Genomic DNA, 19,981 nt, shown 5'->3' on the forward strand with positions numbered 1-19,981 from the left:
TGCATTGTGTCCCTGGACGTGTACACTGAATAGTCTCGATACTATAGAAAATGGGTGTGCGAGCCTTAAAGAGTGAGTGAGTGCAGCTGCGGCTGATAATGGATAATGATCATTAATGTGGACAGAGCCGCGGGGTCAGATCACCGCGATCTGAAGGCATTCCGCTACAGAACCGTTTTCTTAGGATTGCATGACTGGTGAAAACATGCAAAATCGCATCATCATCATCATCATCATCATCATCATCATTATTCACAAGGTAGTGTGAAATATACCCCGTATTTGCGGTTTCTTGTTGTCACAGAAGACCTGTCTTTATTCCCAGCTACAGAAGTCATGCTGAAGGTTAACAAAGGAAAGTCTGTATTAATATTGCTGGTTGTTGTTCTTTTAAATGATGATGGGTATATATCCAGTAAACCATCAACTAATCTTGAATCCTCCGTTGAGCGCAAATACAACGCAAATATCTGTATCCAATCCAGGGACCCAATCAGGCAGAGAGAGAGGAAAAATGTATTGAGAAAAAAAAGTTTAAAAAAAAAGAATAGATTCCACCTCCGACAGATGCGCTAGTTCACCGCATTCCCGGCCCCCGCATGAATCCCTGGATGTTGGGCTCTTCCTGCACTAGAACATCCAGAGTTGTTTGCATTTTTGAGAAGATCCTCCAGGAGTAAATGACATGCTGTGTCGAGGCAGCGCTCACACAGCCGGCTCTCAGCGCAGGCAGCTCCGCCGCGTCTGGGAACTTGTTACTTTGCGGAGTCACTTGTAACACCAAAGCGTCGGGCTCTGGCAGAGGGCGGGTCCAGCGCCTCCCCTCAGCCAATAGGAGGGCCGTTCTGTGGATGAGTGACAGCACGGAGTCGCATTCTCTCTATATAAACCGCGCGTCCGCCCGCTCGCCGGCCAGTCCCGGTTCGGTTCGGTTGTGTGTGGCGGCCCCGCTAGACAGTAGAGCTGGTCGTGTTGGGAGACGCTCAAGTGAAATGCAAGTCAATAATAAGAAAGCAGTGACGGCTGTAGTTCAGACTGAGCCATTATTAGTATGTCAGTAATTTGCTCTTGTGCAAAAAATACACGTTTGCGTCATAGTCACACACAGGCATATATATATATATATGTGAAAAAACACTGACGTACTCAAACAATACATTCATTAATTCACAGCACCTACAGCCTGGATTATTTAAAGAATAAAATAGCCTGCAAGCCCCCGTTATTGTTTATCGTCAGCCTTCATTAATTAACAGCATAATAGAGATATAAGTTACACAAGTGAGATTAAGTTACATGATTCACTTCGGTATCGAGCACGAACACACATATATATAACACACCCCTAACTATATACAGCAGTGACCGCTTTACTTCAGTTATATATATATAGAGAGAGGTCCCAGTAAACACGGATATAATACTACATGGTTTAACCTCTGGAAAGAGAGAGAAATCAGTAACAAAACTAAGGACACCAATGTGCGATTGCAGTTTTTCTTTAATTTTTCACCCGCCTCCGCGGCTGTGTTGCGCAGTGCTGTAGCCCCCCCTGCCGTTTCGCAGGACACATTGCATCCTCAACAGCGCTCTGCGATTTAAGAAAGGTTTGTTTCTAGTTAAATTACCTATATTTTTTGTCCAAGACTGTTATTTTATGTCTGATACATAAAATATACTTAAATACATACTAATTATAGTATGCTGCATGTTCTCTGCTACAAAATATATCAATATTAATACATTTAAGAGTCTTTATTCTGTCTTGCACGTCATTGGACACCCACAACATATGACCAGCACAAACCACCCAATAATCCAAATGACTGTGTGTTTTTTATTCTTCTTTGACCACGTTTGTTTAATGTCTGATCAATAACTTCTCCTCTCCTCTCTGGACACAGCCTCTTCAGTGGTTATACAGCTGATAACAGAGCTGCCTGTTTGAGCAATTCAGGTCGAGACATTGACTGCAGCCTATCAGTGGTTAAAATGCCATTTCTTTAATGGGGCCTGTCTGCTTATTATTAGAATACTTACTACCTACATTAATCCAGTCCAGTCTGATCATGGAATTATATAGCTTGTTTGTTGGCGTATGCTACAGGCACAACAGATGGAAATGCCCATTGTTAGCAGTCAGTCTGAGCTGCATTGCTCTGGGCATTGCTTTTATTAAGTGACAATAATTAAGAGCTCTTTCAGTCACTTGTTGAAGTAGAGATGCTGCACAGGGTGGCGTCCTGAAAGCAGGCTTTCATTGAGTATCACTATAGTGATAATAAAGGGGTGTTAATGTTGATGCTATTCACAGAGAATAAAAATCATCATCTAAACACTGCCCCCATCAGCACCATCTGCAGGAGGCCTGCTTTGTGGAGTGCTTACCTCAACACCAGTGCTGTAGTCAAGACCACCATATCCGAGTCCAAGCCAAGACCAGGTCGAGACCCACAAAAAAATAAATTACTTGCCGATGTGTGGATAGTATAATTGAGAATAAGAATAAGAATATTAAGAAACCACCACCACTACATAATACTAAATTAAATATCCTCATCTTTATTCCACATTCTGTAATAGATCTCGAAATACCATTCATTATGGGTTCAAACTCTCTCTCAAAGATAGCAGGTATATAATTAGTACATGGGATAGCGTTTATTGAACCAATGCAGATGTTAAAGCACTTCTTTATATTCCAAAGAGACAGGGACTTCAAACAGCATATTAAGCAATATTGTGTATGTGTTTTATATATGGAAGGAATGGAAATTAAAAATGTCAACTGTCTCCAATACTGAAATACCGACCTATGCATTAATAGTACAGAATTTTAGTTATTTAATACAAAACACTACCATGCAGCATCAAGACACGTCAAGAAGAAATAACACTGGACATAACTTTCTTTTTTTCGAGGGGGGGTTCACATCGTTTGCGGGTATTTTATGAGTATGCTATTGGAGATTACTGTATTAAACAATTAAGTTATTTTATTGCTTCATTGTGATACAAAACCTTTTATGAAATGCTCTTGTATTAGGCTTATTAGTAAATAAAGTCAACACCACTTAAAGTCGACAAAAGAGAATTAAGATAAAGAAACAGTAATTTCAGACTTGTCTGTAGTCTGCTTTTTAAAATTATGAAGTTTTTTTTGTTTAACATCAATCTCAGACTTTTAAAAGTATACATCACATACACTAGAGATAACATAAAGCTAATGTAAAAGGTAGAGTGCGACTTACCGATAAATTGCTTTGGAAGGCTAGTTTGTAGTTTTCCTGGTTTCATTTTAAATCAGTAGATACTGTATATATATTCAATTAATTAATGAGGGGGTGGCGTGACGTCAACATGGCGTGACTTTTCCGGGGGGCTGTAATATCCGGGTGCACCAACTATGACGACATAAACTGCGTCAAAGTACTTCCGGTGTGGACTGGCGGGAGTTTTTTCTCTCCTTTTGTGATTATTAGTGGAAAAAACGCGCACCAATCCACAGGAACCATTGTTCGCATGTTTTATTCTATTCTGCTGCAAACAGTACTTAACAAAATGTATACATGACCAAAAAGATTTACCCATACGCCATTTTCGGGTCACAGGATGTATACACCGGCCTATTTCATCTGTACTATGGCTTTATTTTCTAATTCTAGCCTGCTTTTCCATTCATTTTCTACTGTGTTAAATATAGCAGCTTTGTTTTGCTGGTAGGTGTAGGAAATGAAATTGAAAATAAAACGCAAAATGTCAACCTACCCACCTAACAGACTCCGGCGGTCCCTGCAGACATGGACAGACGGGCGCACGGAAGCCGGTCTCAGTCAGCACATTGTGAACAGTTTTGGGCTGTGTCAAAATACCAATTAAAGATAAATAGTGGGGAAAACTTACCCGAGAAATAAGCAAAGGAAAATGTCATTGTTGCGCTTGAGTAGTGGTCAAACGCACAGCTGAATCTCCGGCTCCTCCGCTTTCCCCCAATTGGGCGTGAGAGCATGCACACTAGGGAACTCGGCTAGAGGGCGACGCCATTCAAGATCCAGTTTGCGCAGCATTGAGACAATTCCCCACACACCTTCAATTCAAATTCATCTTTAGAAACATGTTGTTTTATATTTGGCTTTGGTACATGTTGAACACACCTGTCAGTCACAAATCTAACTCTGAGCGCATCATGCTTCATACACCCTGGGTTTGTGTGCCCTGGGCGCTGAACTCTAGGGACTCAGTGTTCTTCAAGGGTCATCATCTCCAGAAAGTCTTTGTACAGAATCACATTCTTCCCCGGATCCACGGCTGCAGACAGCATCTCATCCATCTCTTCCTGTGTGAATGGTTCTCCTGCAGGAATAAGGACCAAGTGATGAGTGAGTCCTAGCTGCTGGTGGACACAGCAAACCATTTTGTGGTGCTCCTCCAGTATGCTTAGTGGTAGTAGTCTGCCTGTGAAAACATCTCGCATTGGGTCTCACACTCTTTCTTTCTCCCCATTATCAGTGTGGGTTTGCTGGCCTCGCTCACTGTGTAACATAGGAGTTTTTAACTGTGCTATATTTTGTGGTATAAAATATTTTCACACGTGTTAGTACATGTTAAACTTAAATTGACAGTAGTTTTAAACTACAATTTATTACACCTGACCTGACTGTAGCAAAACCCATCAATTTTCATTTTGTGTAATTGATATAGTGGCATTTGCATTTTATGTGATCATGAATAATGGTTTATACTGAGTTCTCCTAAATGATTTGTAATGGTGTGTTTTTAGTTGCACAATGTATATCATTTGATAGATGTTTATTGATGCAAAAAGCCTTCAACATTAGAAAACCCCACAAAACATTTGTTATTTGCTATAATACTTTCAATATAAAGAGTTTATTTTAAAACGAACTGCTTTGGCAGCAGTCCAGTTAGCCTTAAAGGAGGTCTGTTACAATACCAGTTATGTTGCTTTGCTTTTTGTATGGATTTGATCAATAAGCAACTGATTTATAATTGATCAAAAAATCCCATTGACAATCGAATGGAACCTTCAAAATCCCATTCCTCGTGCAGCGGAATGTTTAATAGCCAATTCGCAGTAAGGATTTGCAGCTGGCTATGTTTAGGAGGACTCCTGGTTTATTACCTCCCCCCTGAAGAAAGACTGACAGGTCTGGGCTCAGCAATTGGCCAATCCAAGCATTTTTTAAGTTAATATAGGGGAAGTGATCCAATTAAGCCCACCAAAATCAAAGCTTTACATGTTTTCTTACAAATATGTGAATTAGGTACATATGTACCCTTTAAGCCCACAAGAGTTTTAACAGTAAATACTTCAAATTGTATTGATTAAGCACTTAATATTTTATAGATTATTGAATTCAGATCTCAAGTAACCAACCTAACCAATTAAAACTGTATTTTTATATTATCTGAGACTAATTTCCATCACATGGAATTGTTGCAGATTAATCCAGTCCAGACTGATCATGGAATTATATAGCGTTTTTGGGGAAATGAACAGCAGCAGAAAGTGGAGAAGAAATGGTCTTTTATAATAATGATTAAATTAAATTGCTCTGCTGGGGTGCTGGTAGTTGGGCTTGGGGCCGGGGCTGCTGGGGCTGTGGAAGTCTGCACAGGTGCTTCAGAAAAAGGAGCCTGATTTGTGGACACTTGTCTGTCCACCCGGCTCTGGCTCACAGGGAATATTCCAGTGCTCTCAAAGCCACCGATGATGTTCTCTGGCTTGAGAGCAGCGGAAAGTACATCAAGTTTCGCAGGAAATTCCTCCTTTCACTAAGGATGCACTGATCAATCTGCCACCAATCAGTATCGGGCCGATCTGGCAAACAATTACTATATCGGCTGATTGCTTTAAAATGGCCTTAGAATGAGCACACAAACTGAAATGCAGTCCCCCCCCAACCTGCTCTCGTTTTATTATAAAGTATAATAAATAAATAATAGGAAAATATCGGTATCGAACTTGTTATTTGAATATCAGATATTGGTATTGGCCCAGAATTTTCATATTGGTGCCTTCCTGCTTTTGACTTCACCAAACACTGTCTTGTTCAGTGGCTGGAGGATGTGGGTGAAGTGAGATGAGAGCTGGAGAAGCACAACCCCATGTTCTCTGGCCTCGGTCACAAGTGCCAGGGAAATATCTGAGGCATGACTGTCAAAAATGTAAACTCTTGGCAGTCCCATGTCAGAGATCTTTGGCAAAAACAGCTTCTCAAAATACTCTTGAAAATTATTCTTCTCTGTCTATCCGTGATCCGCAAGAAATTTGCAGCAAGCGTCCATCATGCTATTGCAGTCCCTATAATTTTATCTGCCTACCCATTTCATCCGCATAATGAAAATAAGGTAAGTAGTTAAGTTCATGAATGAAAAGGATGTATTCTGAGTAATATTAATTCATTTAAGGCTTTTTTAACATGAGATACAATGGGTTCTGGGCTTAGTGAGCTTATTAAGAACAACAGTGGTCCATGGAAAATTAACCTCAATAATTTTGTACATGTAAACATGTAATATCTTTATAATAAAATACATTATTCTTTACAACTTAGACCATGTTTATTATTGTTGGTAGAACAAATTAAATAATTATTCTGCTTTCAAGCCATGTGCTAATAGGCTTTTCAAGGGTGCTGTTCCTTTTAAGCCCATATGACAATAAACAATTACATTTTTAGATTATAATAATTGATACAACATTAAATAGTTTTATCTGAAGAAGAATCTAAAAGGTTTTGATTTTCTATGGTCATCAACAGTTTTTCTCAATTTGTGTCCCTACTGTATCTATCTGTGTGAACATCACTCTGACAGTGTCCCGCGCTCGCTCTGGAAACTCATGAAATCTACACTTTCAAATACAAAATAGTGCTTTTAAATACATAGCAAATCCATCATATAAGGTTTAATTTGATTTATTAATCTCGTAATTTTATAATTCTTATCAATATTCACCAAGTTTTGTCACCAAATTCCAGAAAAATGGCTTCTTGGGAGGGCCCCTCATAAAGCAAAGTTTTGGGGTGACTACAAAGTCATACATAACTCAAGAACAAAATGTGATTGGCTCCAAATAAAAAGTAACATGACATTAACAACGTTGTGCATCTGCTGTAATACAGATCATCCTTCTAATTTTTCCTGTCTTTTTTGTATTTCACAATAAAAGAGCAAATGGGCAAATGGGATTATATGGTATGTGGGCTTAATTGGATCACTTCCCCTAGGCCTATAGCATGTGTGTATATAATATTCTTTATTGATGTAACACCTATAACCTAAAATAACATGGAGTAATCCAAGACTAGCTCTAATATGGGAGCGGATTCCTGAAAATGTTTTTTCTTTTACCTTTAAGGAGCAAATTAAGGATGACAACTTCATTATTAAAAACTCTCAGAACAAGACCTTAATGTACTTTTAATTAAACCCAAGGTAATATAATCAGGTGGCAATAAGTACAAGAGAAATGGTTTGTGATATTGCTAGGATTAAGGGGAGAAGATCAGGTGTGTTTTCACTTCCACATTCCTTAATTAAAAATGATCGCAAGGAGTGGCTTTTGTGTGCTATATAAGCTTTTTAAATGTTCTATTTTCTAATATGATCACTCTTATTCTGGGTAATTCAAACATTCAGCGGGATTATCAGGGCATCCCCAAGACTGGAGGTTACTTGAATAGCAAAAGGCTTCAATACCCCAGAAAGCCACCAGAGGGCAGTTCAATCATCCCAACCTTATTAGAACTGAAAACATTGCAAGCGTAAGCCCTCCTATTGTGTGTGGCATGTGAGATCTTTGCTTTGCCCATGGAGACCTGGACTACCCGTGCTTCGCCCTGTTCAGAGTGCACCTGGAATATCTGAGCCCTCCCCTGCTGGACCATCTATACCTCTCCCTCCAATGCCCTGTTTAACACATCATTGCCTGCTCCCCACCTTGATGCTCCCTTCAGTTGTTCCTTATTATAAGTGCAGGCTACTTATTCTTGCACTTTAAATCTAATTGTGAGTTCATTGCAACTGAAACTGTTCTATTCGTAACTATTGCACTACTTTCAACTCTTCATACTGAAAATTAACCAAGCCTGGAGTGTGTGTGTGTGTGTGTGTGTGTGTGTGTGTGTGTGTGCGTGTGCTGTATTGTGCACTTGCTCTTCACAGGTTATTCTAAACAGGACTGCAGTTCTGTGTTGTATTTTCTTGCTCTAAGTTGATCATTTCATGACTTATGGCTGTCTTGGGAAAGGGTGTCTGCTACAAAATACATAAATAATACTAATTACATTCTCCTTGTGTGCTCTTTTTTTACTCGAGACTCCTCGCTCAAGCCACATAATGAATCACCTTGGTTTCCATAGAGAGAGTTTGCTTTCCCTTAATTTCTCCCACAACACCAGTTACGTGCAAACAAGTTAAAAGCCTGGAATTGTTATTTAAGTTGCTCATCTGCCGAAACCAGAGAGTGAATTCTCAGACTGTTTTCATTCTGGTCGGTTTTGTGTTTCCATCTCCCTAGGGGAGCCGCGTGTTGCTGTGTTTGTTAAACAGCAATCATCCACTGTTAGTGCCCCGCGTGTGATTGCTCAGTAGCGACTTACTGCTTAATCTGTGCTTAATACCTTATGAATATATAAAATAATATTAAGAAGGAAAAGAGGAAGGAAGAGAAGAATGTAAACCTTTTAAATAATATTGCTATTGTTAAAATGTGTTAAAATCTGGATAAGGGCATCTGCAAATAAATAAATAAATAATAATAATGAATGAATAACATGCTTTGAATAAGGTGCAGTGGTGTATTGTACCCACAGGGTGGCACCAAAGAGTTGCAAGAAGACACATAATCAGTGGCTTCTAGTAGTGTATTCAGCTTTAGATTTCCTACATTCCTTATCTGTAGAATATTTAAAAAATGAATAAATAAACAGGTCACATTTATTACCTTCCTCTGACATGTACTTTGTAAGCTCCTCAGGCTCCAGAAAGCCCTTTTTATTCTGATCCAAAACCTGGGGAGAGAGAGAAATGTTCATAACGCACCATGGGACTCTTGTAGACATTGAAATTGAGGACTAGAACTAAAAAATACGAATAAAGACACATTTATTATCGTGTTTTTTTCTCCTTTGATATTCGAAAAAATATTAATTTGAATAATATAATATGAAATAATACAATTCAAATGTTGTTCTTCAATCACTTTTCACAAAATTTTCTTAAAAGTATTTTTGTGCCAGGTGTAAGTTTTTAACCTTTTTTATATGGTGCCCATTTCATTTTCAGTCAGAACTGAACAATTTGAAATGCCTTGCTCTTCATTTTCATCAGTCTTTGAAGGATAATCTGGCACTGTCCTGTAAAAGGGTGAAGGGCCAACAACGTGGTGGATTCAGTTGAAAGCTCTACCAAGTACCATTTCATTAACACACCCTATACATTCCATACACATTGATGTTGGATTGTAAGTCTGTGTGAGACACACGCACCCCTACATTTGAACCCTGCCCCCATAGTGTAGACACAGAGAATGCTGTTTCAGGAGAGGGGTTTGCAGTGACTGCTGAGAGTAACATCACACGAACTCTATGACTGAATGGGAGGCAGACACTGTCATTGTTTATCAGTTGAGCTCCTGTACGCACTGCAGCAGTCAGACTGCACACCATCTTAACGCCAGTAAGGGAGTTGAGTGGGTAGTGTTAATTTCGTTGTTTTTCATTTTAAGAAATCCTGCTTAAATAACTATTCCTCCCAGCACATGCAAGTCCTCTGTGATGCCCACGCTTTCGAGCTGCCACAGACACTAAGCGTTCACAATTTTCCACTGAATTGGTTCACATCTGAAAAGCCCAAATCACCCTGCCTGCCATTATGAGTCAGTACACTGTGTGCAGGGTGTCTGTAATTGCATTTCAGATGTCATCTCACAGCCTGGGGCAGGAGCACCACAAAGCAAAACCAAGGTGCAAAACTGCGCAAAAAACACGGTGGGTTTGGACAGCCAAACTGCAGGACACATTTACTGTGGTTGACTTGCATAAAGGTAATCCTGACCAGATAAGCAGGTCAGTGGTTTGGTCAATTCTGTCCTTTAGGGATCACTGGGAACTAAGACCAGAACACCCCTCACCCCAGCGGGGCCGGAGCCGAGCTGCCCTTATTGATCAAGTCCTGCACTGCCCTGGCTTATGGGACTGATAATTAACATGTGGTCCCAGTCTTCAGAAAGTGCTGATTTAGGGTCCGAGCTACAACACTGCCAGGACCCAGCATGGAGACTAAACCTGCCCATAATGGAAGCGTCTGAAACTAGTGTGTCTCCAGGTGTTGTGAGGGACATAAGGCAGACAGAAGCTTTTGATAAAACACACATGTAAACATGCAAACTGACACCTGGACTGTAAACAGACACTTGCCAAGGAGGGAACAATGGCACCCATGTTACAGTTGTGTCACTGTAACCTGACACGTCGTCATCCTATATTTTTCAGAACCTTGCCCTTCAAGATCCACGCTACCGTGCTGTGGAAAAGTTTAGGCTCATTGTTTTTTAAATAAATTACAGAGAATATTTACATACATTTAGAAAAAGATGATAAAACATTATAAGGCAGTGTTTGTCAACAAAGGAAACAGACGCATTTTTAAAGCTAAATGCCAAATCACCATGTACTTTTTACTGCTGAAAACTTGAAAAAGAGTTTAACTTGTATCTTGAGCTAAGAAATTCAGATCCACTGAGATATGGTACCTACTTCAAAAGCACGCAACAGGACATCCTCAGAGATGGGTCTGTACCTGCAAAAGACAAACACACACAGCAGATAACTTTACTAATGAGCATTTCAAGTAGTTCAGACACCCCTACAGAAGAAGGTGGAAGATAGTAGTGATGAAGAAGTGGAGTTATTTGGAGGGAATGACGGCCTGGCCATGAGGACAAGGCCATCAGAAATCCTTCACGTGGTGGGTGGAGCTGAGGAGCTGCTGCAAAGGTGGAGACGGGAGGTGGAGGATATTGTTCTCAATAGCCAGGGGGAGTGTGGTTGTGGCACTAGGTGCAAGAAGCTACTGACGCAGATGAAAGGAAGCTGGTGACATGGTTGTTTATGACTGTGTGTGCATAAGGAAGAATCTGATTGATTGTTTTTGGAGCAAGAGTGATGCAAGATTGGGGTTTGTCCACCTCCTGAACTTTAATTCCATTAAAAGGGCATTGATGCCGGGGAATATCAGTGAGATGTGAAAAGCCAACACTATGAAAAATACATATTTTTGAAGTATATACAGTATTGTGCAAAAGTTTTAGACAGGTGTGGAAAAAATGCTGTAAAAAAAATAATGCTTTCAAAAATAGACATGTTAATAGATTATATTTATAAATTAACTAAATGCAAAGTGAGTGAACAGAAGACAAATCTACATCAAATCCTAATTTGGTGTGACCACCCTTTGCCTTCAAAACAGCATCAATTCTTCTAGTCAGGGATTTTGTAGGCATATAGTCAGGTGTCTGATTAAACAATTATACCAAACAGGTGCTAATGATCATCAATTCAATATGCAGGTTGAAACACAATCATTAACTGAAACAGAAACAGCTGTGTAGGAGGAATAAAACTGGGTGAGGAACAGCCAGACTCAGCTAACAAGGTGAGGTTGCTGAAGACAGTTTACTGTCAAAAGTCATACACCATGGCAAGACTGAGCACAGCAACAAGACACAAGGTAGTTCTACTGCATCAGCAAGGTCTCTCCCAGGCCGACATTTCAAGGCAGACAGGGGTTTCCAGATGTGCTGTCCAAGCTCTTTTGAAGAAGCACAAAGAAACGGGCAACGTTGAGGACCGTAGACGCAGTGGTAGGCCAAGGAAACTTCATGCAGCAGATGAAAGACACATCATGCTTACTTCCCTTCGCAATCAGAAGATGTCCAGCATTGCCGTCAGATCAGAATTGGCAGAAAACAGTGAGACCCTGGTACACCTATCTACTGTCTGGAGACGTCTGGTAAGAAGTGGCCTTCATGGAAGACTTGCGGCCAAAAAGCCATACCTCTGACGTGTAAACAAGGCCAAGTGATTCAACTATGCACGAAAACACGGGAACTGGGGTGCAGGAAAATGGCAGCAGGTGCTCTGGACTGATGATCAAAATGTGAAATATTTGGCTGTAGCAGAAGGCAGTTTGTTCACCGAAGGCCTGGATAGCGGTACACGAATGAGTGTCTGCAGGCAACAGTGAAGCATGGTGGAGGGGCTGCATTTCTGCAAATGGAGTTGGGGATTTGGTCAGAATGCATGGTCTCCTCAATGCTGAGAAATACAGGCAGTTACTTATCCATCATGCAATACCATCAGGGAGGCATCTGATTAGCCCCAAATTTATTCTGCAGCATGACAACGACCCCAAACATACAGCAGAAGTCATTAAGAACTACCTTCAGTGTAAAGAAGAACAAGGAGTCCTGGAAGTGATGGTATGGCCCCCACAGAGCCCTGATCTCAACATCATCGAGTCTGTCTGGGATTACATGAAGAGAGAGAAGCAGTTGAGGCTGCCTAAATCCACAGAAGAACTGTGGTTAGTTCTCCAAGATGTTTGGGCCAACCTATCTGCTGAGGTCCTTCAAAAACTCTGTGCAAGTGAACCTAGAAGAATTGATGCTGTTTTGAAGGCAAAGGGTGGTCACACCAAATATGGATTTGATATAGATTTTTCTTCTGTTCACTCACTTTGCATTTAGTTAATTGATAAATATAATCTATTAACGTCTATTTTTGAAAGCATTCTTTACGGCATTTTTTCCCCCCTGCCTAAAACCTTTGCACAGTACTGTAAATGTCAAGTGTTTGTGCTTGTGTCCTCTTCAGGTGTTGGCTGTTGGATTAAAATGGTGGTGGCTGTTTAAAAATAATATAGAATGTCCATTTCTTGTGATTATGTGTCAGAGCATTTCAGATGTGCTGTCTACTCTGCAAGTATTTATTTCTTAAGCACAGCATTATAATCACAATATTGTACATGTGTACTGGTAAAGAAAACTGCCTTTTCTTTTTTATCACCTATTTCCCCTTAAGGCTCTTTTCTGTGTGCCATTTGTGTAAGTCATTTTAAAACCCAGAACAGTGAAGACAATCATGATGAAGAAAAGAAGAAGCAGGAAAGGTAATTTCACCAAATTCTTTCATTTTGTGCTCAGTTTCTAGGAGCGCTGGTTCAGCTTGTAAACGCATCTGAAGGGCCACGCTCATGTGACTTCCTTCACCCTGTTATTTATGATCAGCATTCTGTAGGCTGGAATTTTACCAGACAACTTCCAACATGTTGTTGATGATTTAAAAAAAAAAAACAGAACACTGAAACGTGCCTGTACTTCCTCCATGCAGCTTTAACATTTTCCCTCAGTGTGTCATCCTCATTTTAATGGCATCTTTTCAGCCTTTGTGATGCAATGTCAGTTAAGCTTTTATATCCATCAGAAAAACACTACATTCAATTGATACCATTTCAAAACACACATCCGTTTAAATCTGTGCTGTAAAGATTGACTTCTATCCATGTCCACTGCAGTTCGTTAATTTTTATTTGTTAGTTGCTCCTTTTTGACCTTTTTCAACCAAAAACTACCCCTTAGAAGCACTGTTTTTAAACCAATTACGAGAAAAAAAACTCAAATAATGAACTTGTTATATATGAAATATCAGGAGATGGAAGGGGAATGGGAACATTGCTGGGAGATGTTTTTAAAAGACGAAAAGGGGGCGGGACTTGGAGAAACCGGTCAGGACTTCACCTCGAAGCTCATTCTGCAATACTCATCCGACCAGTTCCAGCAATTCCTAAAAACTATGAACAAATTCCCACAAGACACCGAAAACTACACCTCTTCTTTTCACCTGCAGCTGAAAATCTCCCGTGAAGAAACAGGAAATTCAAGTGAGGGATTTAGGATGTTGACCTGTAAATTAAAAACTTGTTCTCTATTGTGGATTTATTTGAAGAAGTACAGAGTGGCCTCTGAGAAGGCGGCGATTGGGCACAAGTTAGTAAAAAGGAGCGGCACACTACTGGCCCTTGTACGAGACGCAGACGTCACTTGAGTGCTGATACAGAAACACAACCAGCAATGGCAGCTCCTGAGAAAGTTTGACAGTAACTGTAAAGCTCTGTTATATCTGTGTTGCTTCTCACTGCTGCCAATTATTTTTTCACCTTTTTCCAACATAGATCTGGGCCAGAGAAATGCTTCACATTATTTTTTATGATGTATGAACAGGAAAATCTATTGTGGGGTAGCAGCTGGCCAGCTTCTGCAGGTATGCCTGGAGAAAGACACACGGCCACGAGTAACTCGGAGCTAAATGTCCAGGGCCGAGGGTATTGAGATCGTCTTTTGAAAGCTCTGTGCGTGTTCTGACTGCTACAGGCTGAAACCTGAGACTGGATAAGTCTTCAGGTATTACCTTAAACAAACACAGAGAGAGAAGGTTGCTGTCAAGAAAGCTGGAGAAGCCACAACTCATCCAGCTGGCTGTCTCTCTGTGTAAGCACAGGTAGCTGTGAGACACCTCCACTGCTGATGGCCTCGTTGTTATAATGGAATACTTGTGTCACTCGCTGCTCAAAAGTTTATTTCACGGGACAAACAATGCCACTGGCGGAAGACTGGGTTTGAAAGCTAGCGCACTGTAAACTTCCCTTATGTGCCATTTGTGCGGTCAGTGTAAATGCAACTGTCCCCTTTCATTGCAATCTTAGATCCGCGATGTAGATTCGGCTGAAGGTTTGAGGTGAGACGGAGAAAAAGAGAATGGTATAAAATTATCTACTCACCTCCTTTCCATCAACACTTTTGTCATCATTGGCAGGAATTTCTCAAACCGAATGAATCCCGTGGGTTCCTCGTCTTCAATCTATCATTCAACACACGGCAGCATTACTCCACAATCTTAAGCCAAGCTTGTCTCACTGGTGAGTTCAGTACATCCATAAAATAAACCACAATCACTAACTCACCATAAATACTCTGTGTGTACAACTTTTTACTACTGTACAGTTTATGGTTAATGTCACTTGACTGAGTGTGTTTGCATTCCCGTGCGAGGGTGCCTTGAATCTTTCGCCATGTGGGTATTAACTAGTTCTCTGCTTTGTCCGTTTGTCTTTCTGAAATGAGGCAGGATTCCACTCAGGCCAATATAAACAACAGCCTTTGCTCGATCGAGTCAAAAACAGTCTCTGGACCGGGAAGCTCCTGGCAATTCATCGCTGGTGTTTCAGCTCCGCCAAAAGCCAAATGTGAGAAATCAGTACTGATTCATTTCCCCTGGTCTTTTCCATGTGTTGTTTTTGAAGGCGTCTACCCCACAAGGACAGACTGTAGACTTGTGTTATTTGTGTCCCCGCGTGCGTGTGTCCCTGCTGATCTGGAAAAGCTCCTCTGGTTTGATGTGGTCAATGCCTTTCATGATTTTGAAGTCCCCACGTAGTCTCCAGGGTGAAAAGGTTCCTCAGTCTCTCAGTAGGACATTCCCTTCAGACCTGGAATAAGTCTGGTTGCTCTCCTCTGAACTGCCTCTAGAGCAGCGATATCTTTCTTGAAGTGTGGAGCCCAGGACTGCACACAGTATCCAGATGATCAGAAATTTTGCTGATTGATAGGGGATCAAATACTTATTTCCCTCATTAACATGCAAATCAATTTATAACTTTTTTGAAATGCGTTTTTCTGGATTTTTTTGTTGTTATTCTGTCTCTCACTGTTAAAATACACCTACCATTAAAATTATAGACTGATCATTTCTTTGTCAGTGGGCAAACGTACGAAATCAGCAGGGGATCAAATACTTTTTTCCCTCACTGTAGTTCTATTCCTCCCATAGTGTAATTATAGTGGACATTTTTGTTACCTGCATGTATTACCTTGTCCACATTGAATTTCAACTGAGGTTTCGGCCAGGTGTCGGCCCACAACTGAATATTATCTCAGTCCCTTTGAATAGCCTGTGCTGCCGAGATTGTATCTGCTGAGCCACCTATTTTAGTATCATCTGCAAATTTGACAAATTTGACAAGTATCCTAGAGTCCAGATCATTAATATAGATTAGAAAAAGCAAAGGCCCTAGTACTGATCCCTGTGGAACTCCACTAACAACCTCACTCCAGTTAGAAGCAACTCCTCTAATCAACACCCTCTGTTTCCTAGACATCAGCCAGTTCATAATCCATCTACTTACATTGCCCTGAATGCCTACAGCTTCCAATCAAGATCAGTCTTTGGTGTGGAAACTTATCAAAAGCTTTTTGAAAATCTAAGTATATCATATCATATGCTTTCACATGATCTACAGCTGCAGTTGCATGTTCAAAACATTCTAATAAATTAGTCATGATCTGCCTCGTCTAAACCCATGTTGACTATCTCTAAGAATATGGTTTTCATTAAGATGCTCCTCTATTTTCTGTCTAATCATTGTTTCCAACATTTTACAGGTGAGACTGATTGGTCTGTAATTTCCTGGCTCAGTTTTCTCCCCTTTCTTGTGGATTGGTTTGACATTTGCTGTCTTCCAGTCAGTTGGCACATCCCCTGTTCTAAGTGTCATTTGGAATAGTTTAGTTAGTGGCCTATAAATAATTTCCCTCATTTCTTTAAGTACTGTTGGAAATATACCATCTGGCCCAGGTGATTTGTTTGTTTTTAATTCTGCTAGTCCCTTTAGTACCTCCTCCTCATTTATCCTGATCTCTCTTAGGGTTTGACTGGACTGATTATTAACCTGTGGCATGTTATCCGTTTTATCTTTTGTAAAAAATACTCATTTAGAACATTTGCCACATCTTGTTCGTTTTCCAAGATACTTCCATTTTTGTCCTTTATCAGTTTCACTTCCTCCTTTATTGACCTCTTGCTGTTGTAATATTGAAAAAAGCTCTTTGCATTAGTTTTAGCTCCAAGTGCTGTTTCTTTCTATTTCCCTCTTTGCTTTCCTGACCCCTTTCTTAACATCTCTTTGCAATTCAACATATTCTTTGTATTTTGTTTAATCTCTTTCCCTTTTGTATGCGCTATATAACATTTTCTTTCTCTTGATATTTTTATGCATACTTCTATTAAACCATTTGGGACAATGTTCTTTGGTCCTCAATTTCCTAAGTTTTGCAGAATAAAATTGCAAACCCTCTTACTTCTCTTATGATGTCGTGCAGCTCCCCTTCTGTAGGAAAACAGCCAAGTGATCGTATAATGGTACCGACTTCCCTGAGACAGAAACACAACAGGCACACATATGACAGGTTTAGGAGTCATGGAGAGCAAGGAAACAGAAAAAACATGCAGAACTGCATTTTTAAGCATGTACGTGTATATGTGTGTTTGTGTATGTACAAAATGAAATATAAAAAAGGTCACATCAGTATACAGTGACCTTCCAGCTATACAGCACTGGAAATGCTGTGTTATACTATGTGGGCTTGATTATACTATGAGCGTTGGCTTTCCAAAATGACACAAACAGTGGAACATACAGTGGCGATTCTAGAGTGTGTGGGGGCCCTAGGCAAAATAATTCCTGGCGGTGTTTTCTTCGGTGAGAGCAGGGTGGGGGGCGGGGTCTACGGAGTTTTCCCTTTGGGCCTACCCCCTTGCAACGCCTCTGGGAACATATGCTCAGTAACGGTACCTGACTTGCAGATTCTAAATTGAAATAAATCCCAATTTTGAACACATGGATTCCTCCTATCCATATTGGTGCTGTCTTCTCCTAGGGTTGATTCCTTATTATTATTATTTTTATTTCTTGGCAGACGCCCTTATCCAGGACGACTTACAACATAAGCAGAAAAGGGAGAGCACATGCCACTCTGGAGCAAAACAATGAACCTTCCCTGCTGTCTGACATGAATAAAACATGGTCTGATTACACAACATGCAGGCAAACACGTTTGCTTGGTGGGCACAGGGGACATTATAGCACTTGGCTTATAAAAAATAAATGAATTATAATAAAAAGAACATATATCACTGTGATGCTGTGAGACTCACGACAGGCATAGGGAATATGTAACAGGTAATGACACCACAGTGGTCAGTATGAAGAATGAAGACTTGGAATGCAAGATCAATTGTTCATGTGCTGTTATGTCTGTCTCCCCAATAATACATGTGCTGCTATAGTCTGCAGTATGTCACTGATCATTTTTATTTGATTGTCAAAACTAGTTCTGGTCTTAGAATGACAGCAACTGCTTTTCAGCTCGTCTGCCTCTGTTGTCAGGAACTACAGTCCAAGAAACGCTACGATATTGTGAACATTAACAATACGCTGTGCTAATGTTACTGCTAATGTTATGTTTTACATGCCCACACAGTAAAAATATGATACAATATAAATCAGAGGCAGTCCTTCTGGGGGAGTGGGGGGAACAATGGAGATGCAAACTTGTGACCTTTGTCCCAAACACAAACGTGGTCTCAGTGGATTGTAAAGAAAGCTTCCCAAATGTATGATCCTACACCTACCAGATTGTATATCTTTAAATATACAGAAAAACTGCTCATCATGATAAGGGTACCATTTTCAAGGGCCAGAGCAACATTATCAAAGCACTGGGGAACTTGACCCTGTGCTTTCAGTGTCACAAACCTCACGTCCACGGTCTTGTTGAACTCCTGGTCAAACACATCAAAGGCGTCGCGGATCTTCTCATGAATGGCGGATATCATAGCATCTGAAACAGGAAACAAGAAACGAAATCGTATCGCAGTCTTGCTATTGGCAGTGATTTGCTTTGATAAATGATGTTCTTGCAAGTGCACTTGTTTATCGATGCGTTTGTAGAAAACGTCTTGTGGAGCTAAACGCGATGCTCTGTTGCGTCTCGTCGTTTTCTTACGCAGCGTGGAACGCCAAGAACGTTCTGGGGTCTGAGCTCGAAATGTGTATCTTTTTTATTTTATTTGTTGATATTTGTATGAGAAAACTGCCACAAATCTGCGCCACTTCACCTGCTGAATCCTTATCTTCCGCCATGTTGTTTGTGTCTTGCTGTTGCTAAGTAACCCAAGCCCTCACTGAACGGCACCTAAAAATGATTAAAGCGTTTAAAACTTTGCACTTCTCTTTAAACTGCACTCAGCAACCCTTAACCCGGGGTTGTGGCACGTTTCAGACCCATGCTTTTAATATGCAGGACTATGCAGTGGCATGTCTAGTGTTTGCATAGTTATAGAAAATAGCATATTACAAAATTGAAGGTATTAGTTGACTATAAAATCATACTTAATTTGTTTTTATGTCATATTTCTGACCATTGGCTACTTTTCTCTTCCATTATGGTTTTGTTATTATCCATGACAAAGTTTGAGAAATGCTGTGAAAGGCTTCAGTTTAAAAATTGTCTGTGGTACAGTACACTTCTGTTCTGAATGGAGGCCACCCTGCTATATTTCTATTAGGCCTACGTGTTATTAACATATGCAGTGTAGGCTATTCAGATACTTGACTTTTGGACATAAAACTGAAATGATAAATAGGACACGCACACACACACACCAGTATAAATTCAATGAAAATGTACATTTGGTCCTGCCTATAAACTACATCCTTCTCATGTTATTATTTATCATAATTGTGTACTTATTAGGTGACTGATTACTGTCCTCTCAAAATTATTAATAAGTATGTATTAGTTTGCAGGTTAATATCAGTTTGTAATCGAAGTAGTACTAGTATAATATTGGTTAGGAATAGTATGCATCACTAAAATAGTGTGTTAAAGTCAGTTTTGTAGCTGTAGTATAATAACAGGTATGTATATGTCTGTGATAGTATGTAGGATCCATTAACTGTAAGTATTATTATTATTATTATTATTATTATTATTATTATTATTATTATTATTATTATTATCAATGCAAATAGCCCCAAGAGTAATTCAACTGTTCTT

The 19,981-nt window shown here is 40.1% G+C and overlaps 2 protein-coding genes across 3 annotated transcripts in view; both read right to left on the reverse strand.

Moving 5' to 3' along the window:
* The window catches only part of kif26ba (kinesin family member 26Ba), a 126,305-nt gene extending 125,565 nt beyond the window's left edge, over positions 1 to 740 (reverse strand). Inside the window, exon 1 of one of the 2 annotated variants that reach the window (XM_066697861.1) lies at positions 559 to 740. Coding sequence is in view for 1 of the 2 variants with exons in the window: in XM_066697852.1 (XP_066553949.1) it covers positions 276 to 338 (63 nt within the window). In the remaining variant the exon portion in view is untranslated. Of the gene's footprint in view, positions 1 to 275 lie in introns of both variants that reach the window. The other variant, XM_066697852.1, reaches the window with a different exon arrangement.
* A 1,804-nt stretch (positions 741 to 2,544) lies between these two features.
* Positions 2,545 to 19,109, reverse strand: drc8 (dynein regulatory complex subunit 8). The gene is made up of 7 exons (XM_066697889.1): positions 19,041 to 19,109; positions 18,679 to 18,763; positions 17,222 to 17,294; positions 14,866 to 14,945; positions 10,785 to 10,827; positions 8,972 to 9,038; positions 2,545 to 4,353 (listed from the first exon to the last, which is right to left on the reverse strand). Exons 1-7 carry the CDS (start codon positions 19,063 to 19,065, stop codon positions 4,238 to 4,240), a joined length of 489 nt encoding a protein of 162 aa, XP_066553986.1. The 5' UTR covers positions 19,066 to 19,109; the 3' UTR covers positions 2,545 to 4,237.
* Between the last annotated feature and the right edge of the window lie 872 nt (positions 19,110 to 19,981).

The sequence above is a fragment of the Amia ocellicauda genome, chromosome 1 (genome assembly GCF_036373705.1).
Source record: "Amia ocellicauda isolate fAmiCal2 chromosome 1, fAmiCal2.hap1, whole genome shotgun sequence".
NCBI lineage: Eukaryota > Metazoa > Chordata > Actinopteri > Amiiformes > Amiidae > Amia > Amia ocellicauda.